The sequence below is a fragment of the Elaeis guineensis genome, chromosome 11 (genome assembly GCF_000442705.2).
Source record: "Elaeis guineensis isolate ETL-2024a chromosome 11, EG11, whole genome shotgun sequence".
NCBI lineage: Eukaryota > Viridiplantae > Streptophyta > Magnoliopsida > Arecales > Arecaceae > Elaeis > Elaeis guineensis.
In genome coordinates, this window is record NC_026003.2 from 102,122,577 (window position 1) to 102,150,456 (window position 27,880).

At 40.7% G+C, this 27,880-nt stretch overlaps 1 protein-coding gene across 1 annotated transcript; it reads left to right on the forward strand.

Annotated features, from left to right (window-relative positions):
• The first annotated feature begins 1,695 nt into the window (after positions 1-1,695).
• Positions 1,696-27,431, forward strand: LOC140852405 (uncharacterized). Its single transcript, XM_073245336.1, has 6 exons — positions 1,696-1,830; positions 22,530-22,929; positions 23,910-24,226; positions 24,353-24,374; positions 25,210-26,937; positions 27,400-27,431. Exons 1-6 carry the CDS (start codon positions 1,696-1,698, stop codon positions 27,429-27,431), a joined length of 2,634 nt encoding a protein of 877 aa, XP_073101437.1.
• Positions 27,432-27,880: the final 449 nt, after the last annotated feature.

The following is a 27,880-nucleotide window of genomic DNA, read 5'->3' on the forward strand; positions in this document are numbered from 1 at the left end:
TGATTCTTTGAAAAATAAAGGGTCTTCAGCCATTTTATCATTCGATAATAGTGAGATCATCATTGGGGTATCATTTTGAGAAGATAGTCTGACGTATGTCTGATGAATCTGGATGATTTAATTCTGACTAGTCGATTTTGATCACATATCTAGATGTCATTGGCTCTGTGCCGTTCATGCGTATAGTGGTGAGGCGGTGTGATCTGAAGGTAGGTACATCGAATCATCTGATCAATGATCAATTTTGATGTAGCCACGTGTCGAAATTTGAAGAAGCCTTAATTTGAATAATTTTATTCGAACCGTTGAAGGATTCTATATATATATAATATCGCTTTCATTTAGATCTTCTGTTTTTGCATTCATCATTTTCTCCTACAACAGAGGGTTCCGTCTCAGATGCTGAGGGCTTTCAAAGTTTTTCCTGTTCTTCACATCATTTCCTAGTTCCAGGTTGAATTTTCACTCCTTCCTTCTAGGTTTTCTTCTTTTTTCTTCTAGGTTTCTCTGCCATCTATCACTTTCAATGGCAAATAGGGGTAAGAAAGCAAAGACTTCATATTCTCGAGATAGTCGATCGGAGAATCTGATCAATGATTCTCTTTCAGATCCAAAGATGAAAGTTTCTTCTTTATCCAGATCCAATATCGATCAGCTCGAGAACAGTATCGTATCTCGGAGCAATTTCAACTCTTTGCTCCTAGTCCAGATAGTCGAATGAATTCTCTTCCTTTGTGTTAGGTCACATTTTATGTAGAGGACCTTCAGACCGGTCTTCAATTTTCAATTTCGGAGTTCGTCCAAAATTTTTTTAATTACTACTATCTTTGCCTTGCTCAATTAGCTCCGAACTCCATTCGGCTAATTATCAGTTGTACTTTATTGTGTCATCTCATTTCGACCAACCCTTCTCCTTCTCTTTTTTGAGCCTTCTTCGCCCTTCATCCTCACCCAAAAGTCAAGGGTTGGTGGTTCTTCAACCCAAGAAAGGGTTTGTCTTTTATTTTCGATCTTCCATCGTCCATTTATAAGTGAAAGAATCAATTTTTTTTGTCTCTTCTTCATTTTCTTGGACTTTTCTTCATCCTGAAGCGATCCGAGAACTAGCCCCAATGAATGTAGCCGGGTCGATATTATTGATTGAAAAAATTTTTCTGACTCAAGAATATGGAAGTTCAGTGCAGCGAGAGCTAATGATGAAGCAAGCTCTCTATGATGTCGGACTTAGTTTGGTGACTTTTTTAGGTGTAGCATAGTCGGTCATTTTATTTTTTATTTACTTTCAGACTTTATAACTGAACTTCTGTCTTCTGATTGCAGCTATGTGATCGACAGCATGAGTCTTAGCTACCAACATTCATCAACATACTGCCAAGAAGAGAGCAGCGATCGACGTCGGATCATTTCGAATGATGAAGAAGAGTTGGATTGATTCTGAGTTAGTACCGATGAGGGAGTCCGATATTTCATCAGTGACAGCTCCAGCATCGAGCTGGTCATAGCGTTGTCAGCTCCGACAATGCTTTCTTCTATTGAAGTACCATCGGTTAGAGTAGAGATGGTGAAAGATGAAGATGTTGCACCAGAACCATCGAGGTTCCATTAGTGGGGGTTTAGGTCGAATCTGCAGTCGTGGCCGAACCAAAACTATCTACTGCAAGGCAGACTATTCTTCAAATGCCTCTAGCTATGCTAATGCGGTCACGAGCACAATTAAGCTCTGACTTTGGTGAACGACCACCAATTGGAGAGCGAGGAAAGGCGCCGGCCATTTCTATCGAGGATGGATCGTCGACGGGTCTCCCCACCCTCTTTGACATTCAGATCCCAGTCAGTGAGTCTGCTTTGGCTAATCCGATGTTAACCAAACAACTCATTGAGACTGCTCTTCTCCCGATTGACAAGGAGAATAGAAAAGATCAGACTGTGTCCAAGATGTTTTTCTTCCTTTTACCCAACGATCCTTGAGGTAAGTTACGAAGCTTAGGATAATTTGATTTGTTCTTTCTTTTTATTGGTGCATGATATGAACATTCTGAAGAGTGGATATTGAAAATTTTCCGAGCTTCTCGGGCCTGGATGGATAAGGTCGCAGTCGCAAATGTCGAGAAAGCTGCTACCATCGAACAATTTCAAGTGGCAACTGAACAGAAGAAGAAGCTCTAGAAAGAGATCTCCCATGTGACGGCCGAACTGGAGTCCACCAGAGCCGAATTAGGATCGGCTCAACAGAACATCACATGTTGCTCCTTGAATTGATTTTGATGATTACAAAGCATTTGAGGGGATTACTAATAATTTTGGCTTGAAAAAAGATTTATTGCATTTCAGGGCAAAATCATAATTTCATCAATACCTGATTCAGAACCTCAAGAACAAGAACAAAAGATGTGCAGTCTACTGGAGAAAATTTCAACATTTTTGGAAATATATTTTGTAAGAAAATCAGGTTTTTTATTTTTGAGTCGATCCATGAGTCGACTCATGGTTTAAAGAGCTGAACGACACACTGAAATTTTGGCTGGTACTCTCTGTGAGTCGACCCTATGAGTCGACCATTGGCATGAGTCGACCTATGAGTCGACCTCTGCTGCTTTGTAGGCCAAAATTACAGAACAGTCATTTTTGTTCTGTTCCATAGAGGTCGACCCTATGAGTCGACCCATGAGCATGAGTCGACCCTATCAGTCGACCCCTGTGATGAAAAATTCCGCAATGGCTAGTTTTTAACCAGTTTCAATTACATTTAATGCTCATTTAATATGCTCTAACGGCTCTATTTCAGCCCAATTACTCTCCACCATTATTTTGAAGTTATATAAAGGACTTAAAGGAGGGAGTCAAATATATAGAGAAAAAGAGAAGGATTTTAAAAGAGGATTTCAAGCATACATTTCAGCCCTAAGCAAGAGCCTACTCAAAGTATTCAAGAAGCTTTTAATTCAAGTTCACCAACTCCTCAAGTGCTTATTCAAGCCTCCAACCACCTTGAAAAATCAGAAAGAGCTTTCTTCTATTTGAGTAAAGTGTATTTAAAGCTTCATTCGCTCATTAAAGGAGCTTCATTTGTATTTCTATGCAATTAACTGTAATACTCCTTTTGAATTATTATTTTTATTTTGGAAGGATTCCAAAACGTGGGAAGATTGATCGAACCTTGAATCAGATTGTATTGGGTTGGCTTGTACCCGAAAAAAAGTTTCTAGCTTGGGATTGCTAGAGTTGGAGGTTCCGATAGTGTATTCAAGTTGAATACAATTTACTGGATTGAATTCTCAAGTAGAGCTTGGGGAGTGGATGTAGGTGCAGGGTTGGCACCGAACCACTATAAATCTTCTTGTTTGTGTTGTGCTTAATTACTTTCCTTTAGAACTTCTTTATTCTCTTGCATTCTTGCATTCAACCATTATCCTTGAATCAATTACACTCTCCTTACTTATCTTGCTATTGTTAAATAATCTTCATAAGTTAAAGTTAAGCTTAAAATTTTTAGAAACCCAATTCACCCCCCCTCTTGGGTTGCATAGCTGGGCAACAAGTGGTATCAGAGCCCGGTGCTTTAGCCCTACTTTGATCTAACAATCAAAGAGCTAAAGATATATGGCAACTCAAGTTGGCACTTCTCTAGCCGAGGGGCAGTCCACTAACCGACCTCCACTTTTCAATGGGTCCAACTATACCTATTGAAAGTTTGGATAAAATCTTCATTCAAGCACTGACTATGATATGTGGAGTATCATAGTAAACGGCCCTTAGACACCCACTAAAATTATTGATGGTGTGGAATCAGCCAAACCCAAAAAAGATTGGGATGAGGTTGATAAGAAAATGGCCTAACTAAATGCTAAAGCTATGAATATTTTGTATTGTGCTCTTGATGCTAATGAATTCAATCATATTTTAACTTGCATGTCTGCTAAAGAAATATGGGATAGATTAGAAGTAACTCATGAAGGAATTAATCAAGTAAAGGAGTCCAAAATTAACATGCTCGTACATAAATATGAACTTTTTAAAATGGAGCATGATGAATCTATAACTGAAATATTTACTCATTTTATGATATTATAAATGGTTTAAAAATCTTGATAAGTCCTATTCTAACAGTGAGCTCGTAAGAAAGATTCTCAGGTCCTTACCAAGAACTTGGGAAGCCAAAGTGACCGCCATCCAAGAAGCCAAGGATCTAAACATTCTACCCTTGGAAGAGCTTCTAGGATCATGATGACACATGAGTTGAGCATGAAACAACACCAAGAAGAAGAAGTCAAAAAGAAGAGAACAATCGCCCTCAAATCCACAGCTCAACTTGATGAAGAAACTGATGATACCGAAAATGAAGAGCAGGATGAAAGATGGCTCTCATTACCAGAAGGTTCAAGAAGTTTTTGAGGAAAAGGAAACAAGGAATGAGGAAGAGGCCACTCACAAAAGGAAACATAGCAAAGAAAAGGATAAAGACCAACCCTTATCTACTATGAATGCAAGAAATCGGAACACTTCAAGTCTGAATGCCCACAACTGAAGAAGGATCCCAAGAAGTACAAGAAGAAGGCCATGATGGCTACTTGGAGTGGAAGTGATGAGTCAAGCTCCGAAGAAGAAGACTTAACTAAACAAGCCAACTTGTGCCTTATGGCACATAAAAATGAGGTAAACTCTTCAACTCCTATTGACTTTACCTTTGAAGAACTTCATGAAGCTTTTTATGATTTAATTGATGAACTAAAGAAGCTAGGGGTAAAGAACAAAGAGTTAAAATCAAAGAATCAATCTCTACTAAAAAAAATGAGAGTATTTCAAATGAAAAATCTACCTTGCTCCAAGAAAATCTGAACTTAAAGAATGAAATTGCCAAGCTAAAACCAATTGTTAAAAATTCACCTTAAGTTCTAATAAACTTAATATGATTCTTGAAAATCAAAAGGTAGTTTATGATAAGGCTGGTCTTGGTTACAACCCCTTAAAGAAACAAAAGTTTCTAAAAAATATCTATGTAAACTCTTCAAACAATAAGTTTTCAAACATTACTTGCTTCAAATATGGTAAAGTAGGTCACAAGTCGTTCACTTGTCTCTCTAACAATTTCTTAAATTCTAATGCAAAGAAAATATGGGTTCCAAAAGGAACCATTGTGACTAACCAAAAAGGACCCAAGAAAGCTTGGGTACCTAAAGTAAAAATTTGACTTTTGCTTGCAGATGTGTCTAGCATCCCAAGGAGCAAACCGAAAATGATATCTTGATAGCGGATGCTCAAGACACATGACTGGTGATGAATCCCAATTCATATACTTGATGCTAAGAATGGAGGGATGGTTACCTTTGGAGAAATGGTAAAGGAAAGATCATCGGTATAGATAACATTAGTATCACTCCCTCCAAGTTTATTGAAAATATCTTATTAGTAGATGGTTTAAACATAATTTATTAAGCATCAGTCAATTTTGTGATAAAGGATATAAAGTTATTTTTGAGTCTTCTGTTTGCATTGTAACTAGTCTTATTAATGAAGGCATTAAATTTGTTGGGCATAGACATGGCAATGTTTATATGGTAGATTTGAATGATCTATCCAAAATAAACATGCAATGCCTAGTATCCTTGAATGCCAAGATTAATGAAACTAGTTGGCTTTGGCATCGTAGACTTGCACATATTAGCATGCACTCACTTTCAAAACTCATTAAGAAGGAATTGGTTATTGGTTTACCCAAATTAAACTTTGAAAAGGATAGAATTTGTGATGCATGCCAACTAGGTAAACAAATAAGAGTTTCATTCAAATCTAAAAACATTGTTTTAACTTCTAGGCCATTAGAACTATTGCATATGGATTTATTTGGACCTACTAGAATAACTAGTCTAGGAGAAAAACGATATAGTTTTGTAATTATTGATGATTTCTCTCGTTATACATGGATTTTCTTTTTGGCACACAAGGATGAAACTTTTAAGTTTTCTTTAAATTTTATCGAAAAGTCACAAATGAGAAAGATTTTTTAATTCAAAATATTCAAAGTGATCATGGAACCGAATTTGAAAATCAATATTTTAAAAAGTTTTATGATGAAAAAGGAATAGGCCATAATTTTTCAGTACCTAGGACACCCCAACAAAATGGGGTAGTAGAAAGAAAAAATAGAATCTTGAAGAAATGGCCGTACCATGCTGTGTGAAAGCAATCTTCCAAGATATTTTTGGGCGAAAGCTATTAACACAGCATGCTACATATTAAATCATGCTTTAATTAGACAAATTTTAAAGAAAACTCCCTATGAGCTTTGGAAAGGAAGAAACCAAACATTGCATATTTTCATATTTTTGGTTGCCGATGTTTTATGTTAAATAATGGTAAAAAAAGACTAGGAAAGTTTGATGCAAAATCTGATGAAGCAATTTTTCTTGATTACTCCTCTTCTAGTAAAGCTTTTAGAGTTTTTAACAAAAGAACCTTAGTAGTAAAGAGTCAATACATGTTGTCTTTGATGAAACTAACAATCTTCCTTCAAGGAAGAATGAAGATTTTGATGATGCAGATCATCTTATAGAGAGGATGAAGGAGATCACTGTAAAAGATTCAACAATTCAAGATGATGAAGAACATGAAGACAAACAAGATGAAGAAGGTGAAGAACGACAAGAACAACCTCAAAGTACAAACAATCTACCTAAAGAATGGAGGTATGATCATAATCACCCCAAGAAACTAATCATTGGTGATCCTACACATGAGGTAAGAACTTGTTCTTCTCTTAAAGATGTATTCAATCATTATGCTTTTGTCTCTCATCTTGAACCTAAAACTATAGACGAAGCTGAAAAAGATTATAATTGGATTAATGCAATGCAAGAAGAACTTAATCAATTTGAAAGAAATAATGTATGGACCTTAGTATCAAGACCAAAAAACTACTCAATAATTGGCATAAAATGGGTATATAGGAATAAATTAGATGAGCATGGAAATGTGATAAGAAATAAGGCAAGCTTAGTTGCAAAAGGTTATAATCAAGAAGAAGGAATTGATTTTGATGAGACGTTTGCACCTGTTGCTAGATTAGAGGCAATTAGACTTCTACTTGCATATGCTTGCTTTATGAAATTTAAATTATTCCAAATAGATGTCAAAAGTATCTTTTTAAATGGATATATTGCTGAAGAAGTCTATGTAGAATAACCCTCAGGTTTTAAAAATCATACTTTTTTCAATCATAGTTTTAAATTAAATAAAGCTCTATATGGCTTGAAACAAGCACCCAGGGCTTGGTATGAAAGGTTAAGCAAATTTTTAATTAATAATAGATTTTAATAGAAAATGTAGACACAACACTTTTCATTAAAAGAAATCAAAATGATATATTAATTATACAAATATATATTGATGACATTATTTTTGGGTCTACTAATGAAACTCTTTGTCAAAATTTTGCAAAGTTCATGCAGGGAGAGTTCGAGATGAGCATAATGGGAGAACTTACATTCTTTCTCGGACTCCAAATCAAATAAATAAAGAAAAAAATCTCCATCACCCAAAGCAAGTACACAAGAGAATTACTTAAGAGATTTGGAATGGAGAACTCCAAACCAATTGGCACACCCATGAGCCCAACATGTAAGCTTGACAAGGATGAAGAAGGTAAGAGTGTAGACTTAAAATTTTATAGAGGCATGATTGGTTCTCTATTATATTTAACTACTAGTAGACCTGATATCATGTTTAGTGTTTGCCTGTGTGCTCGATTTCAATCAAATCCAAAAGAATCACACTTGAATGCTGTTAAAAGAATCCTTAGATATTTAAATGGTATACAAACTCTAGGATTATGGTATTCTAAGGACTCATTAATTGACCTAATAGGATATTCAGATGTCGATTTTGCTGGATGTAAATTAGATAGAAAAAGTATTAGTGAAACTTGCCAATTTCTTGGAGTAAATCTAATCTCTTGGTTTAACAAGAAACAAAATTCGATAGCACTGTCTACGACCGAGGCCGAATACATTGCAGCCGGAAGTTGTTGTGCTCAAATCTTGTGGATTAAGCAACAACTCGAAGATTTTGGTATCAAACTTAATGAAACTCCCATAAGATGTGATAACACTAGTGCTATAAATCTCACTAAAAATCTAATTCAACATTCTAGGTCAAAACATATTGAAATCAAGCATCATTTCATAAGAGAACATGTCCAAAATAAAGACATAATTCTTGACTATGTTTGTACTGAAAAATAATTAGCCGACATCTTTACCAAGGCCTTAAATGAAGATAGATTTTATGAAATTAGGAGAGAACTAGGAATCCTTGATCCATCTATTTAGGTGTCTCTCTGATTCTAAGATATTAATACCAAAAATTCTTTTAGCTTATTTTTCATCTTTTCTTTTGAGCTCAAAAACCCAAAATAAACATTCTCATGATCAATTTTTGGATAAACATCATTCTCCTATTATTTTAAATTTTTTCGAAACTGTTTCATCATTTTTCTGAATTTCTCTGTGCCATGAGTCGACCCCCAGGGTCGACCCTAGGGTAAACTTATAATTTTTGACTAAATCCTTCGGACGCTTTCTTTTTGTTGGAAAACCTCCCTTGAGCTGACCCAACTCTTCGTCTTCTTCCTTCCACCAAGCCAAGAGACTCCCTCTCTTCCTCCTCAAACCCAAGTTCTTCCCCAAAAACTCTTCTCTCTCCATCTCTCACCCTCTCAATCGCCCTCTTGGAACCAAGCTCCTCCCTTTTCTTCTTCGTCATTTGGAGCGAGTAGAGCTTGCCCTAGACTCTACCCGTCTTCTCCAAATCGGCACTCCTCTTCTCCAAGATCCTTACCATTCCCCTAAAAACCTTTTATCTCTCCACACATTTGATCTCCTAAGATCTTTGCTAGCTCTGGTTATGGAAATGGCTCCGAAAATGAAGCTTCTACAAAGGAGAAAATTAGTCTGCGGGTTGGAAGAGGGTATGCACCGGAATAGACAGGCAATCGAGACCTCATCAGCTTCAATCCCTGCTTCGGCATCTACTCCAGCTACATCTCGGTCTCCAATAAGCCCCAGTAAGATACCCCTCTCCGATAGGAAGGTAGAGCCCGGCAAAAATATTGATTTCAGATTTTTTGAAAAGGAAGGATTTTCTATCGGATCAAAAATCAAGGATCAAGGTTGGAAATTCTACTGCTCACTTAAAGAAAATACCTATGTGGATCTTGTTAGAAAATTTTATCTGAACTTGAGCTATAGCAATGAAATAGTAAGATCCACTGTAAAGGGTATAGAAATTAGTCTTGATCCTATGCTTTTGGGAGAAATTCTTCATTTACCCTATGAGGGATACACAAACATGGAACTCCCAGTTAAAGAGGAGGGAATTAATGTGATTCTAGGAAGAACCTTCACGGAAAGCCTAAACAAATTAGAGGCCAAGATTCTTTCCATTGAGATGAGGATACTACACCAAATGGTAACTAAGCTATTTTTTCCTAGAAGTGGTAGACATGATCTTCTCTCTGGCCGAGACATCTACATTATGTATCATGTTATTACTCAAACCCCCTTGAACCTTCCGGCATTAATGATTGAAGCTATGAGAGAGACCTTGAATAGGTCCAAGGCACATTTGCCTTTCGGTATGGCTCTTACTTTAGTATTCAGGAGGTTTGGAGTTAGCTTTGAGGGGAAGGCAGTAGCTAGGCTTTCTCACTCCGACACTATCAATCGTCATACTTTGCACCGCATGGGATTTTTCAAGACTGATGGTGGTTGGTCAAAGGGTGTGGAAGAGAGAGCTGAGGAGAGCAGAGAAGGAAGGACCTTCATCACCTCTCCATGATCACAGGGCTGTATCTCCAGACATTCAGTTTGTTTCTGACTATGAGGCTGGGCCATCAGAGTCTACGAGGAGGCACACTCCAGTCCAGCAGTCGGATAGCAGAGCACATCCCTCAGAGATCAGATTGGCTGATGACCAGATAGAGATGATATCTCAGCGCGTAGCTTCCATACTATCTAGTCAGATGGGTACTTCAGCTTTTGCTCAGGGATCGACATTTCACGATGTATCTGATCAGGCACTGATCCCCCACATCTCCACTGTGTTTCAGATGATTTCTGATTAGTCAGTTCACATCGAGCAGCTTGAGGGTTGTGTAGCGAGACTGACTGGCAGAGTATTCGACTTGCAGAGGCAAGTACTAGCTCTTGCCCACCTACAGCCACATGGGGACATCACTGAGGTCTCAGACCTATCTACGGAGGCAGCCAGACTGCGAGGAGTCTTGGAGAGTGGCTTTGATTTTCTAAGGAGAGAGATCAGGGGCTCTTGTGAGCATGCTTCCACTCAGTTTACTGCACTGCTACAATCTATTTCGAGAGCTTTAAACCTTCTGGACATTATCAGACTATCACTTGTAGCATAGTCCTTTGCTTCACAGCCTTCAGGATCCTCTCATCCCTCCACTCGTGCTGGCACCTCTACCCGTGGTAGAGGCAGATGCGGTCGAGGTCGAGCCCATGGTCGTGATCCTTCATCTCCTCACCCCATCTCCGATTCATCTGACTCTGATCCATCCAATCATGATCTCTACTAGATCCTGTGTAGTCAGTCTTTTCTTTAGTTCTTGTCTAGGATATGTAATGCAATATTGACTGTTTGACTTTTAGATAGTTTCTATCCATGTCTTTTGTACTCTAAGTCAACACTTATGTATTAAAACATCTTTGTACTCAAAAATCTTTTGAATATATATATACCCTTTGACTTTCAATGAATATCTCTGAATGTGATCAACTTGAATTACTTCTAAATTATGAAATACTTGAATAGCAATATCTTTTCCATGACCAAATTGATGTATCTTTTACAATTTCTATGTTGAGGGGGAGTAAAACTATAAGCAATACCAAACAAGCAATTAAAGAAGAAAGCTAAAGAAGTTAAATTGATCCCATCAAAAGGAAGAAATAAAAAAAATTAATTATATATTCAAAAAAAAAAGAAAAAAAAGAGAGAGTAGAGAATCTTAATTGATGCTGTCAAAAAGGGAGAGTAGAGAATCAAGATTGGTAAGATTGAGCAAAAATTCCAAACATCTGCAATAAGAACAATACAGATTGAACTATAAGCAAATTTTAAATTTATAAATAAATTTTAAATTTATAGCAAATTTCAAATCTGTCTTAAAACTGCTTATGATGCATTTCGTTCCAAGATTTGGCTATGATATTTAAGTGATGCATCTTTATAAATTTAAAATTCATGTTCAATGCTTTATATATGCTTTTGCTCAAGTATTTTGTCATCATCAAAAAGAGAGAGATTGTTGCTCCTTGAATTGATTTTGATGATTACAAAGCATTTGAGGAGATTCTAATGATTTTGACTTGAAAAAAGATTTATTGTATTTCAGAGGTAAAATCATAATTTCATCAATACCTGATTCAGAAGCCTCAAGAACAAGAACAAAAGACGTGCAGTCTACTGAAGAAAATTTTAACATTTTTGAAAATATATTTTGCAAAAAAATTAGGTTTTTTATTTTTGAGTCGACCCCATGAGTCGACTCATGATTTAAAGAGCTGAACGGCATGCTGAAATTTTGGCTGGCACTCTCTGTGAGTCGACCCTATGAGTCGACCCATTGGCATGAGTCGACCTCTACTGCTTTGTAGGTCAAAATTATAGAACAGTCATTTTCTGTTCTGTTCCACAGAGATCGACTCTATGAGTCGACCCATGAGCATGAGTCGACCCCTGTGACGGAAAAGTTCTGCAACGGCTAGTTTTTAACCTGTTTCAATTACATTTAATGCTCATTTAATGTGCTCTAACGGCTTTATTTCAGTCCAGATTACTCTCCACCATTATTTTGAAGTTATATAAAGGAACTTAAAGGAGGGAGTCAAATATATAGAGAAAAAGAGAAGGATTTTAAAAGAGAATTTCAAGCATACATTTTAGCCCTAAGCAAGAGGCTACTCAAAGCATTCAAGAAGCTTTTAATTCAAGTTCACCAACTCCTCAAGTGCTCATTCAAGCCTCCAACCACCTTGAGAAAATCAGAAAGAACTTTCTTCTATTTGAGTAAAGTGTATTTAAAGCTTCATTCGCTCATTAAAGGAGCTTCATTTATATTTCTGTGCAATTAACTGTAATACTCCTTTTGAGTTATTGTTTTTGTTTTGGAAGGGTTCCAAAACATGGGAAGGTTGATCCAAACCTTGAATCGAATTGTATTGAGTTGGTTTGTACCCGAAAAATAAGTGTTCTAGCTTGGGATAGCTAGAGTCGGAGGTTCCGACGAGTGTATTCAAGTTGAATACAGTTTAGTGGATTGGAATTCTCAAGTAGGAGCTTGGGGAGTGGATGTAGGTATAGGATTGGCACCGAACCACTATAAATCTTCTTGTTTGTGTTGTGCTTAATTGCTCTCCTTTAGAACTTCTTTATTCTCTTGCATTCTTGCATTCAACCATTATCCTTGAATCAATTACACTTTCCTTATCTTGCTATTGTTAAATAATCTTCATAAGTTGAAAGTTAAGCTTAAAATTTTTAGAAATCCAATTCACCCCCCCTCTTGGGTTGCATAGCTGGGCAACATCACATCCTTAAAGTCTCGGATTAAGAGCAAAAAGCATTCAATCAATCAGCTTCGAAGGAAAAGGGATGGATATATAAAAGAACTTAAGATAGATCGTGAGAGGCATCGAGCCATCAAAGAAGGTTGGCACTGATCGATGCAGAGTTGGCCTCGACCAAAGAAGAGGCAGAGTTGGCAAAAGATGCTTTGAATCTGGCCATCGAGAATTTTAGAGATTCACAGGAGTTTAAGGATAAAATTTTTAAGGGTAGATTCGCCTCCTATTATATCAGATACGAATACGACAGAGATGCAGTCAAAAAATTATATTTGGACTTGGATTTGAGCAGTATCATCCTCCTAGTTTGGGAGAAGAGGCTGTCGAGAAAACCATCGCATCGAATGAGGGAGATGCACCGGCTGCACCAGAATCTGCTCCAACCACCGAAGCTGTACCGAAGCAAGTTGAACAAAAACCCGATTAGTGATCGGTGTAATATCTTCTCTTTTTTTTGGTAATCGGACAATAGTCCAATTTTGTAATCGGACCCTGTGTCCAATTTTATAATCTCTTCTTTAATGAATAATTTTTTTTTCTAAATATAGAATCTCTTTTCAATCTTAGTGTACCATCAATGTCATTGAATAACAGTCGGATTATCGATTATCCATCGATGAGTTGAATGTTGATTAATCATAATGGAGTTTGTCTGCTAGTCAGATGTCAGCCAACTTAGCTTTTAGACTTTTTAGATATTTGATAGATGGTGATAAGTTGAATATCTTTTGACTGACTAAAGTTGGTATATTTTCTACTCGATCAGAGTCGAGTCGGCATAATATTTCACTTAGCTAAAGCTAAGTCAGCATAAGTAGTCATTCGACTTAAGTCGATTTTTATAATAAAAAATTAAAATATAGTCGGTACAAGCTGATCGATTATTTATCGATTTGACACCATCATTCGACTTAAATCAAATTTTATAATGAAAAATTAAAATACAGTCGGTACAAATTGATCGATTATTTATCGGTCTGATGTCATTTTTGTAGATAACTTGTAGATAATTGAAGATTTCAAGATTCAGAATCCCAATGTTCCATTCTGAATATATCATATATATCGTACATGTGAACAACTTTATTGATAGTACATCTTTAAATTATCGATATTTCAAGTCCAAGCAATAGTCATTCCATCAAGAGTTTCTAGTCGATATGCGCTCAGACGAAGTGTCTCGATTACCTTGTAAGGTCTTTTCTATTTTGGAGATAATTTTTTTTAGTCCAAAGGCTTTGAAACTTCTACCTTTTTTAGGACTAGGTCTCTTGGATGAAAGACTTTTGGTTTGACCTTTGCATTGTAATACCAGGCTACTCTCTGTCGATATGCTGCCATCCGAACTTGAGCTTGCTGTCGAACTTTCAGGAGTAAGTCTAGATCGGCTCTCCAATATTTTGAATTGCTTGACTCATTATATTGTTTGATTTTTACTGATGGCAATTCGATCTCAAATAAAATTATCGCCTCAGTTCCATAGGCTAAGTTGAATGGTGATTCTCCTATCGGTATACGAGGAGTTGTCCGATATGCTCATAAGATCGGATATAATTCTTCCATCCAGAGGCCTTTAGCTTCATTCAATCTGGTCTTGAGATCATGTAGAATTGTTCGATTTGTCACCTCCACTTCACCATTAGATTGTGGATGGCCGACTGTGATGAGCTTGTGCGTAATGTAAAATTTTACACAAAATTTTTTAAAATTTTGATTATCAAATTGTCAACCATTATCAGTGATGATGGTGTATGGTAGACCAAATCTGCATATGATTGATTTCTGAATAAAGTCTTCTATCTTACTTTCAGTGATTTGTATCAAGGGTTCAACTTTGACCCATTTGGTGAAGTAATCAATGGCAACCACTATAAATTTTCTCTAATCAAATGTCAGAAGGAAAGGACCAAGTATGTTCATTCCCTACTGCATGAAAGGCCATGGTGTAATAATCAATGTCAGCTAGCTGGCTGGTTGATGTTGTATGTTAGCATATTTCTAACATTGTTCACATCTTCGAATAAGTTCAGCTGCATCTTTCTTCATGGTGGGCCCGTAAGATTCTTGTCGTAAGACTTTATAAGTCAATGATTTATTTTCTAAGTAATTTTCATAAATCTCTTCATGAACTTCTCGGAGTGCATAGTCGGCATCCGTTGGTCTCAAGCACTTTAGTTAGGAAAGAAAGAATGACTTTTTATAGAGTTATCCATTCATTAAAATATATGGTGAGGCCATCCACCTTAGTTATTTGGCTTCTGAAGGATCTGCAGGTAGAGTTCCATCAGTCAAATATTGGATGATCGGATCCATCCAACTTAGCTCGTCATTGATCTACAGCACTTCTTCGACTTTGTCAATACTTAGTTATTCAAGATATTCGATGAACGTACGACCAAACGAGCTGAATGAAGTAATTGTGAGTCAAAAAAGTACATCAGCTCGAGCATTCTCTACTTTTAGAATATGAGAGATCTCAAAATATTTCAAGATTGATGCAAGATCTTTTACTTTCTGAAGGTACTTCATCATTACGGGATCTCGGGCTCAAACTCATCCTTAACTTACCCGATGATCAATTGAGTCAGTGAAGACCTTCAAGTTGTTAATATCAAGTTTTTTAACAATTTTCAAGCTGCCTAAAAGAGTTTCATGCTCAGCTTGGTTATTTAAGACTTTAAAATTAAACCGAAGGGCATATTCGGTTACGATCCTTTCAGAATTGATGAGGATGAGACCAACTACATTCTCTTGTACATTGGATGCTTCATCAATATGTAGCACCCACACTGATGCTAAGTCAGCCTTAGAAGTTTCAATTTGCTTCGATTTGCCATCGAGTTCATCCTCAGGATTATCATCGGATATGGTGCACTCGACGATAAAGTCGGTCAAAACTTATACCTTCATTGACGATCGCGGACGATATTGAATATCAAACTCACTGAGTTTTATTGTCCATTTCATCATTCAACCCGAAGTATTGGGTTAGTACAGAATTGCCTTCAATGGTTGATCCATCAAGATAACTTTTGGATGTACTTGAAAGTACAGATGAAGTTATTGTGATGATATAATCAAAGCGTAGGTGATCTTTTCTGCTTTTGAATATCGTATTTCAGTATTATAAAGCACCTTACTGGTGTAATAAATCGATCATTGAATTCAGTTTTTGTCCTTCTGGATAAGTACCGAACTAACCGCCTCTGCTAAAGTCGTTCGATAAAAGATACAATGTTTCTCCCACTTTCGATTTTGTGAGTAATGGTGGAGATGTCAAATATTTTTTTAGATCTTTGAAGGATTGTCGGTACTCATCTGACCATGAAAGGTGTTTTGCTTGTCGCAAGGTTTAGAAGAAAGGTAGACATCTTTTTGCCGATCTTGAGATGAATCGACTGAGTACAGCTATCCTTCCATTGAGTTGTTGTATCTCTTTCTTGGAGTTTAGATGCTTCATATTAATGATAGCCTTTATTTTCTCGAGATTAGCTTCAATTCCTTATTGCGATGTAAAAAATATAGAAACTTTTCAAAAGTTATCCCGAATGCACACTTAGTTGGATTCAATTTCATATGATGTTGTCAAAGTGTGTCGAAGGCTTCTTTTAAGTCTCGAACATGATTAGAAATTTCAGAACTTTTCACTAGCATATCATCAACATAGACTTTTATGTTACGTCCAATTATGCCTTGAACAGTCTGTTAACTAACCATTGATAAGTAGCTCCGACATTCTTTAAATCAAATGGCATTATTTTGTAATAGTAAATGCCTTTATTGGTTATGAAGGTAGTGTATTTTTCATCTTCAGATGCCATCCAAATTTAATTGTAGCCTGCGAAGGCGTCCATAAAGTTCAAAAGTCGATGTCCTAAAGTTGCATCAACTAGTTGATCGATCTTTGGTAAGAAAAAACTGTCCTTCAGATAAGCTTCATTTAAATTTGTATAGTCGATGCAGATTCTTTATTTTCTGTTGACCTTTCTCACCATGACTACATTGATGAGCCAATCAAGATAATTAGCTTCTCTAATGAAGCCAGCCGCGAGGAGCTTGTCAACTTCTTTGTCAATGATCTTCTACCTTTCAGAAGTAAAAAGTCTTTTCTTCTATTTCACCAGCCTAATTTTAGGATCAATGTTCAGTTGGAAAGTTATTATTTTTGAAGAAATTTCTGACATATCGATTGCCGACCAAACAAAAATGTCGGTATTTGCTCTTAGTAGATTCATCAGTTATTGTTGCTCTGGATCAAATAACCGCAATCCAATTTAGACCGTCCTCTCAGGATTATCTTCTCTCAATGGGATAGAAACCAGTTGCTCGACTGGTTCATCCTTTTCTTCATTTTCTCTTTGATCTAATTTATCAACAGACAAAGAGTCTTCAGATTGATTATTCTTTGTAGAGATCATGAAGCAACATCGAGCAAGTTGTTGATCTCTGTTGGTGCAAAAATCTGCTTGCGTCGGAGAAGCTGGAGTCGGGGAAGTCGCGATCGCCGTCGGGACCTGCAAAGGAAGTCCAAACCGGAGGTGGGGTTGCTCCGGCAAGACCCTCCGACGCTCAAGTCAGTTCTCTGCCTCAACAAGAATGGAGTGCTCGAACGGAGAATTTAGCAGAGTTTTGAGATAAAAAATGAGCTTATGGAATAACGTATCTGGGTCCCCCTTTTATAGGCGGAGGAGGCAACGGATTGATGGCGACATTTGTAACCGTCTGGTAGTGGGCTGCCCATGGTCAGGGGAATTTATTGCGAAGGGTAGTGGAGTAGACCCGTGGCTATTGTCATGGCCTGCCACGTAGAGCCTGTTGCAGGTAGTGGAGCGGTGTCCGTTGCCGCTAGTTGTCAGGGAGTAGTGGAGTCGTGCAGCACCTGCCGCAGGGAGCGGAGCAGAATCGTGGCCGTTGACACAGCCTGTCAGAGAGTAATGGGTTCGCCGCAGGGGGTGATGGAGCCGCGCGGAATCCGTTACAGGAAGTGGAACAGGATCATGGTTATTATTGTGACCTGCCAGGGGGCGCGGATCTGTTGATTGAAGCTCGGCAGCGGTCGGAGTCCGACCTCTGTAGAGGTCTGGGAGGGGTCCTCCTTGCGGTTGGGGTCGTGGGTGGAGCCCGGCTTTCGTGGGAGTCCGGGCGGAACCCTCTCGGAGCTGAAGTTGCGGGCGGAACCCGGCTCCTGTAGGAGTCCGGGCGGAGTCCTCTGCCATCAAGGTTAAAGGCGAAGTCCGGTTCCCGTCGGAGTCCGGACAAGGCTTACCAGCAGTTGTCATTGAAGACGGAGCCCGGCTCCCGGGGGAGTCCGGGCGGAGTCTGCTTGCTGCCGAAATTATTGGCGGAGTCCGGCTCCCGTAGGAGTCTGGACGAAGTCTGTCTGCAGTCGTTGGAGTCGTCGGTGGGGCCCGGCTCCCGTAGGAGTCCGGGTGAAGTTTTTCTGCAGTCAAGGTTAAAGGCAAAGTCCGGCTCCCGTGGGAGTCCGGACGGAGCTTACCGGCAGTTGATACTGAGAGCGGAGCCCGGCTCCCGTAGGAGTCCGGGCGGAGTCCTCGGCAATCAAAGTTAAAGGTGAAGTCCGGCTCCCATAGGAGTCCGGACGGAGCTTACCAGCAGTTGATACTGAGAGCGGAGCCCGGCTCCCGTAGGAGTCCGGGCGGAGTCCTCTTGAGGTCGAAATTATTGGCGGAGTCCAGCTCCCGTAGGAGTCCGGACGAAGTCTGTCTGCAGTCGCTGGAGTCGTCGGCGGGGCCCGACTCCCGTAGGAGTCCGGGCGGAGCTGTCTCATAGCTGAAGTTGTTGGTCGTCGAGGATGAAGTCCGGCTCCCGTGGGAGCCCGGGTGGAGATTTCTTTTGAGGTTGGCCTTGTTGGCGGAGCCGTTGATTCTGTGGAGGACTTCGGCTGGGGGTATTTTATACCCAACACCAGTTCCCCTACTTTCGAGTTTGAATTTCTAATGAAGGAAGTACAGAGAGATGGACACAGCCGAAGTCGCCCCTTCGAATCCTGCGTACCACCGCTCCTAGATATTTTGGCATTTAATGTGTGTACGTCAGAGCCCGCTTTTCGATGGAGGTGACCTGAAGAGTCTTTTCGGAACCCCCATCGAAACGCGATCCCAAGCGTCGTGTCACGAGAATTTGTGAACGGTCAACCCTCGATAGCGATGAAGGGGATAAGCGCGACACGTGGCACGCACCAATTGGCCCAGGAATACCCGCCGCCATAACTGCGCTAGGATCCGTCGACTATTTAAACCCCCTAGTCCTTTCATGGCTTCATCCTGGCGCCTTTCTTTCGCCTGAGAGCCTTGCTTCCCTCGCACCAGTCCTTGCCTTCTTCAGCCCCCCAATTCTTCTCTAAGGGTTCCTACGCCATGCCCTCTACCCCGGAGGCCGTTCTTGAGGGGATGTCTAGGGCTTGGAGGAAGGTGAGGAGGAGAACGGCGGCCGGTGAGAATCTCCATCGTTTTAAAGGGGGCTCAAGGAAGAATTCCTTCAACAACAGGGGTTTAATAACGGGGGCTGTCGGTGAAGTTATCCTGCCCGCGAATTTCGAAGTAGCAAGGCGGGGTGATACCGGTCAAGAGGGCAGAGCTGTCGTCATAAGCTATGGCGGGATCCTTGATGCCGTCAGGGCCGAGGGACCAGAGGCGGTCGGCGTCGACGGTGGGGCAGTGGAACTTGTTGCGGGGACGGTGGAAGTAGCGCATGCCGACCTTACCGGAGCATTTTGGGTGGCGGCTGTCGTGGAGCATTCGGAGATGAGGCACATCTCTGGCATCGCTACCGCTTCCAAGGTGACTCCGGTTCTTCTTGAAACAGGTCTTCGCTACTGCCGCCGTTGCCCTTACCGCCTCCGGGGATCTATCTCACCCTTTTCTCGCTAGGGTTGGGACTTCGGAGACAGAATGAGGCGAGATGGGGCGAGAGCTGTTACACGCACTGGAGAACGCGACTGAGAAGGACAGAGACGGGAAGAGGAGTTTGCAGCCCGGAGCGGCCTCCGGTTCATCCTTCCCGAACCGTATTTGCGAGGCTTGCGATGACGTGTATCTTCTTCTTCTTTTTTTTCTGACCCACCGGGTCCTGTAACGTATACTCTTGTTAAATGAAAAAGAGATTTTGTTACCTCGTCTGCATCTCGCATTAAATAGTTGTCTGTCGAACTTCTTCATTTTCTTCTTTCTTCCTTCTTTTCTTCTTTTCTTTTTCACGTCGTCCCAAGGTCATCGATGATCTCTTTTATTCGCGTAGGGTTGTTATTTGCCGAGCTCCTTTTTGACTTTTACGCTGTTCGAAGATACCCAGTTGTTATTCCGTCAACGGCTGCAGGTTCGCTCGGGGCCATTTGGGCCCGAGGTCCTTCCTGGGGCTTGAATTCGGGGATCCGAGCTCCCATTGCCCTCATGCGTTGTTTGCTTTTCGATTATCGCTGTTGCGATCCATTGCCTTCCTTTTTTGCTTGGAGTTTCTCTCCGCTGAAGTCGAGGCTAAGTTCGGCTCCCGTGGGAGCCCGAACGGAGAATCCCTCTTGAAGTTGGAGTTGTGGGCGAAGTCTTCTTGCAATCAAGGTTAAAGACGAAGTCCGGATCCTGTAGGAATTCGGACAAGGCCTATCGGCAGTTGCTGTTGTCAGCGGAGCCCGGCTCTCGTAGGAGTCCAGGCGGGGTTGTCCTGTAGCTGATGTCGGCGATGGAGCCCGGCTCCCGTAGGAATCCGGGTGAAGTTTTCCTTGCGGGCGGAACCCGGCTCCCGTAGGAGTCCGGGTGACGGAGCCCGGCTCCCGTAGGAGTCCGGACGGAGCTGTCCTGTAGTCGACGTCGGCGGCGGAGCCCGGCTCCCGTAGGAGTCCGGGTAAAGTTGTCCTGTAGTCGATGTCGGCGGCGGAGCCCGGCTCCCCGTAGGAGTCTGGGCCTTCCATTTTGCTCGAGCCGGTGTGAGGTTCTCCCCTCGTTACCAGCCTGGCCGTGGGGGCGCGTTAGGGCACTGTAAGGCCTCTCCCCCCCCATCCGGTCTAAAAGGAACCGGACCTTCGACTTTGCTCATGTCAGGATGAGGTTCTCCTCCTGTTCCTGACATGACTGTGGGGGCACATTGGGGCATTGTAAGGCCTCTCCCCCCATCCGGTCTAAAAGAATCGGACCTTTGACTTTGCTCAAGTTAGGGCGAGGTTCTCCTCCTGTCCCTAACAGGGCTGTGGGGGCACACATGGGCATTGTAGGGCCTCTCCCCCATCCGGTCTAAAAGAATCGGGCCTTTGACTTTGCTCAAGTTAGGGCGAGGTTCTCCTCCTGTCCCTAACAGGGCTGTGGGGGCACACATGGGCGTTGTAGGGCCTCTCCCCCCATCCGGTCTAAAAGGAACCGGGCCTTCGACTTTGCTCAAGTTAGGGCGAGGTTCTCCTCCTGTCCCTAACAGGGCTGTGGGGGCACATATGGGCGTTGTAGGACCTCTCCCCCCATCCGGTCTAAAAGAATCGGGCCTTCGACTTTGCTCAAGTTAGGGCGAGGTTCTCCTCCTGTCCCTAACAGGGCTGTGGGGGCACACATGGGCGTTGTAGGGCCTCTCCCCCCATCCGGTCTAAAAGGAACCGGGCCTTCGACTTTGCTCAAGTTAGGGCGAGGTTCTCCTCACTACAAGAAATTTGATTTTTTGCGACGAAATTTTAGCGACGAAATATTTTTCGTCGCAAAAAAGTAGGCTTTTGCAACGAAATTTAAATTTCGTCCCCAAAAATTAGGTATTTGCGACGAAAAAAATTGCGTTGCAAAAAGTTATATCTTTTGCAACGAAATTTTTTTTTTGTTGCTAGAAGTTCATTTTTAGCGACGAAATTTTTTTTCGTTGCAAAAAATAGTTTTTTTGGCGACGAAATTTTTTTTTCGTAGTTAAAAATTTATTTTTTACGATGAAATTTATTTTTCGTTGCTAAAAAAAAGACTTTTACGACCAATTTTATTTATATTTAGCGACGAAACTATTGCGTCGCTAAATTTTATTTTATTAAAAAATTTTTAAATATTTTGCGACGAAAATTTAAATTTCATTGCTAGAATTGATTTTTAGCGACGAAAGTTTTTTCATCGCAAAAAAATTTTTTTTTGGCGACGGAAAAATTTTTCGTTGCTAAAATTTTTTTTTGCGACGAAAATAATTACATCGCCAAAAATTTAATTTTTAGCGACGAAATATTTGTTTCGTTGCGAGAAACTTGATTTCCCGATCATTTGCGACGAAATTAAATTTTCGTTGCCAAAAATTAATCATTTGCGACGAAAAATTTTTCGTTGCTAAAATTTTTTTTGCGACGAAAATAATTACGTCGCCAAAAATTTAATTTGTAGCGACGAAATATTTGTTTCGTTGCGAGAAACTTGATTCCCCGATCATTTGCGACGAAATTAAATTTTCGTTGCCAAAAATTAATCATTTGCGACGAAAATATTTTTGTTGCAAAAAATTAAATTTTTTGGCGACAGAAAATTTATTTTTTGCAACGAATTTAATTCGTCGCTAAATATGCTTTGCTTAAAAATAAAATCGGTATATTCTGCCCTAATTTGATTTTTTGCGTTATCTCCCTCCCGGCCCGATCTCCGCCGCGCTCATCCAAATCTGCTCCCTCCCCGATCTCCGGCGACAGTCGTCGTTCCCCGGTCGCCGGTCGTCTTCCCGGTAAGTCCTCTCCCTCCCCGCCACCATCCTCTCTCTCTCTCCCTCCCCACCGCCGTCGAGCCCTTCCTCCCCGCCACCGTCGTCGCTCGAGCCCACCTCCCAGCTTGCCGGCCATCTCCCTCCCGCCTCGCCACCCTCTCTCCCGCCTCCCTCCAATCCCTCTTCTCTGGCCTCTCCCTCCCTTTCTCAGTCTGTGTTTTTTTTTTTTCGTAGGGCCGCCGCACCGTCGCCGCCGGGGCGCCACCGCCGCGTCGCCGCCGGGCCGGCACCGCCGCGCGATCGCGAGATCGCGAGATCGCGAGGGTTCTGGATGAGTGCCGGCTCTCCCACGCCGTGCACACCCGAAAGCTGAGAGAGCTCTCCGCCCTCCGCCCCTCCCGGCCTCTTCTTCCCTTCCTTCGCCCGAGCCCTGACCCCTGTCTTCGACTGCGCCCGCCGCTCCCTCGCCGCCGAGTGCACCGTCCGATTCGTCTCCGCCTTCGCCGCCCTTCCCGACGCCAAGGACGCGGCCGCCTCTGGTGCCTTCCTGGAGGAGTTCCTCCTGTTCCTCCTCGTCGCCTCCGGTGCTGCGAACCGGACCGCCAGGTTCCGATCGTTCCAGATCATCTCCGAGGTTTTGTGCCCTTCCACGATTCTGGATCTAGGGTTTTAAATTTTTTTTTAAATATTTTGATCCTTCATAGTTTATCTTCTTATCTTGTGGGATTGGGATTAATTCGGTAGATAGTTTATCACTAGCACATGATAGTCGGAAGCTTGAGCTGAAGGGGTTGCAAAGCACTCAGGCATGGGATCTAATGAGACGTTGGAAATTTCCTTAAGACCGTTATCAGGGAAAGTAGAAAGGGGAATAAAAAAAGATAACTTGGACTTTTTTTTTTTTTTTTGATGGAAATGTTGGGAGGTTGAGAGTAACCACCCAAAGTTTTTTGATAAAAGCAGCTCAGTACAGAGGTTTTCAGATTTTGGTGAGGTTCACAGCTGATGATGCCTGTTCGTCCCCACAATCGACTGCCTCACGGAGACCATAACCCATTGTTAAATCTAAAGTGGTAAGTACAGTAATTTGGAGAAGAGAGAGATTGGAATATATGGTGGGTTTGTGAGGCTGTTACTGTAAAGGTTCGTCATTGAAGCTTCATGTTGTTTTGTTAATTGCTGAGCGTCTGAGTAAGTTTCTGAATGTTTAGTTTCAGTTCTCCATTATGAGCTTCAGTCCAGCTTTCCAATAGGTTGATTGCTTTCTTCAGAATTTGCCAAGGCGAATTTGCTTCCCATCTAAAAATTCTGACGTTTCTTTCCTTCCATATCAACCATATCAATGTTGTAAATAAGCAGTCCAATTCATTCGGTCTTGTGGTGTTCTTTCTTGATCTCCATGAATTCCACATGTGAAGCATGGTGTCTGGTAGTGTATGAATAGATAACTGCCTTTGTATTTGAGACCATATTATTTTCGTGTAAGCACATGTAAAGAAGATATGGTCTGCTGTCTCATCCGCTTCTCCACACATCACACATGCCGTTGATTGAACCCAGTTCTTCTTTCTCATGTTTACTTTTGTTAGTAATTTAGTATTCTGTCGTGAACAGCTAACCAGTTGAAGACTTTGGTTTTTTCTGGGAAAGAGAAAGTGAGAGAATGTCCTAAAGAGCTGGAGGAGTTGGGGGAGAAAATTGTATCAAAATGTCAAGGGTTGCCACTAGCTGTCGTCTCTTTAGGCAGCCTGCTGTCCCTGAGAGAGAAAACCAAGTCAGAATGGGGGAAAGTTTATGATCGGCTGAGCTGGGAGTTGAATAACAACCCAAATTTGGACAATGTGAAGCATGTTTTGAATCTCAGCTACAACTATCTACCGAGATATCTTAAGAACTGCTTCTTGCATTGCAGCATGTTCCCGGAGGATTATGTGCTTCGGAGAATCTTTATCTACCTTGTTTTATTTTATTTATATATATATTTTTTTTGTTCATGTTGGTAGTGTAACTGTAGAAATTAGCTGTTTTTAAACTGTGTTGCATCCTCTGTCTGCAAGCTTGTTATCTTCCTTGCCATATGTGCACGATATACACCTATACTTCTTTTCTATACGGTTTACTACATTTACAGCGCTACCTGATACTAAAGCTTGTCTTTCTTTCAAAGCTCTCTAAATTTATAAGCCTTAGAATTTCCGTTCGAGGATAGCGTGCAAAAACCAATATTTTTTTTTATGAAAAAAATATTGGTGCTTTACACACTATTCTCGAATTGTCCTCGTGGACAGTTTGGGCACGTGAATGAATTTAATATTGCAACACATGTGCTTGTATATCGCAGAGTTTTGTCGGTATTTTTGATCATGTTCTCTGGATACATAGCACAATTTTAATGCTTGTGTATCTGGAGAACTGCGTCGAAATGCTGCCGAAATTTTTTTGGTATACAAGACATGTATTGCAATATTAAATTCTTACGTTCCTGAATGGAATAGGACCATCACCCTATAGGTAGGAGATATAAGGCGTTAGTCAACTATTATTACATAAAATTGATTGTATAGTTTGCATCATAAATATGTAGGTATGGATCGTGGTTGGATGTCTTTGCGTGATAAGTTCTGTCCCGAGTATATTACGGGTGTGACGACTTTTATGAATGTGGTATCCAATCATACTAGAGAAGATGGGAAAGCTCGTTGTCCATGTCGTCGATGTAGGAATTTATTTTGGTGTACCTTATCGGACATTCAGAATCATTTATACGAACACGGTATAGATGTGACTTACAAGACATGGACTTGTCATGGTGAAGATTTGCCGACTAGCTCGAACATGTTGTCCAGGAGTCCCATAAATCCGTCGTCAGTCGGTGGATCATGTAGTCGTGAAAGACAAACACTTGGTGAAGAAGATAGAGAAATTTTAGAGGATCTTCATCCGGAATTATTTGAAGTAAATGTAGAAGCGAGAGCAGAACATCAGCATTCCATTCCGAGACAAGAAGCTGAAGAGGACATTAATATATCTATAAATGATAGATTCGAGCGTCTATTAAGAGATGCACAAAGTGATGTTTATCCTGGTTGTAAGAAGTACTCTCTGTTGTCCGCCGTAATAAAGTTATTACACATGAAGACACTTGGTAAGTGGTCAAACAACTCGTTTAATTGGTTGCTCAAATTTTTGAAGGACTTACTGCCAGAGGGAGAGTTACTTCCGTCAAGTCATTATGAAGCCAAAAAATTATTGAAAGGACTCGGTTTGGGAGTCGATGACTTGGGCCTACGCTGTGAAAAGATACATGCATGTCCAAATGATTGTGTTCTATTTCGGAAGGATAAACAAGATCTACAAGCATGTCCAATTTGTCATTCAAGCAGATGGAAAGAAAGTCGTGGTAAGGATAAGAAGAAAAAGAAAATACCATGTAAGATTCTGTGGTACTTTCCGATTACACCACGATTGCGCCGATTGTTCATGTCGAGGCATACTGCTTGTGACATGCGGTGGCATAAGGAGGTAAATAATATGGACGATGATGTCATGAGACATCCATCAGATGGAGATGCATGGAAACATTTTGATCGTGAACATCCATGGTTTGCAGCTGATTCACGAAATGTCAGGCTAGGGTTGGCAACAGACGGATTTAATCCATATGGTAATCTTAGTACTGCTTATAGTATGTGGCCTGTTATGGTATTTCCTTATAATTTACCACCATGGAAGTGCATGAAATCACCTTTTAATCTATTGGCCTTGTTGATCCCGGGTCCCCGTGCCCCTGGAAGAGACATAGACATATTTTTAGAGCCATTGATCGAAGAGTTACAATATTTGTGGGAAGAAGGATGCGAAACATATGATCATGTTGTAGGAGGCATCTTTCGTATGCATGCAGCATTGCTTTGGACAGTTAACGATTTTCTTGCATATGGCGATATTTCTGGATGGTGTACAAAAGGGTATAAAGCATGCCCAACTTGTAACGATGATATTACATCGGACCGTATTCGCGGAAAGATTTGTTTTACCGGCCATCGACGTTTCTTGCCAGATGATCATAGATGGAGGAGAAGTCTTAAGTTCAATGGCAAGCATGAACGACGTGCGCAGCCAAGATTCTGGTCTACGGACAATATTTTAAATCAGTTACCAAACCCACAGGATGTTATATTTGGTAAGGGTCTGGCCAGCCAAGTAGGGGTGCGAACAAGTATCGGAAATTGGAGAAAAAAGAGCAAGTTGTTTGATCTTCCATATTGGAAAACGCTTCTTCTTCGACATAATCTTGACGTCATGCATATTGAAAAGAATATATTTGATAATGTATTTTATACCATTCTCAATATCGAAGGAAGAACAAAGGATACCGTGAAGGCTCGTCTTGACTTAGAGGATATGCGGATTAGAAAGGAATTACATTTGATTCGACGAGGGGATAGGCTGGTGAAGCCATTGGCATGTTATACACTGAATCGAAGAGAGAGAAATCAATTTCTTTCATATTTGAGATCGGTGAGGTTTCCTGATGGATACGCCTCAAACTTGAAACGGTGCATCAAGTCGAAAGATGAGAAGATCGTCGGGATGAAAAGTCATGATTGTCATGTACTTCTACAGCATGTGCTCCCAGTTGGTTTGCGCGGATTGTTGCCGGATAATGTGTGTGATGCATTACTTGATCTGGGAACTTATTTTTGAGACTTATGTGCGAAGACATTGAGACGAAGTCAGATCGACATATTGGAGAAGAAGATTATCATTACTCTCTGTAAGCTCGAGATGATATTCCCTCCCGCCTTCTTTGATATCATGGTGCATCTTTCTGTTCATCTTCCACATGAGGCTAGATTGGGTGGGCCAGTACATACAAGATGGATGTACCCAATTGAAAGGTAATTGCATGATATTGTAATATTTATTATTCATTATTGTATTCTTATTATATGTGATATCAATTGATAATTTATTGAATAGGGAGATGCGTGAATACAAGAGTGCCGTCACTAACAAAGCACGGCCTGAAGGTTCAATAGCAGAGGCACATGTTATGAATGAATGTCTGACGTTCTGCTCTATGTACCTTCGACGAGTGGAGACCAAATTTACAAGGCCACAACGGAATATTGATGTTGACGAGATTCTGACCGATGGATTGTCCGTGTTCTCCAATGTTGCCCGACCATATGGTAAAAAAGATTTTCGAATGTTGACACCACAAGAAACGGATGACATGCATTGGTATGTACTAAACAATTGCGAGGAGGTAGAAGCCTACATGATGTGAGTATATACATTTTATTTTTATTTGTTGATATATCAATGAATGCACGTGGACTCTAAATTAAAATATACATGGTATTACTGTATCACTTCAGAGAACACGAAAGTGAGCTCAGAAGAAGTAATCCTACATTAGCAGCGGCACGACATAGGAATCAATTCGCATCATGGTTTGACGAACGGGTAAGTTATGTTCATGTTCATCCATGATTAAAAGTTTGTTTATATAGTATTTATCTTATCAAATTTAACCTGCTTATTATTCTTTTAATTGTAGATAGCTCAGCTACGTATAG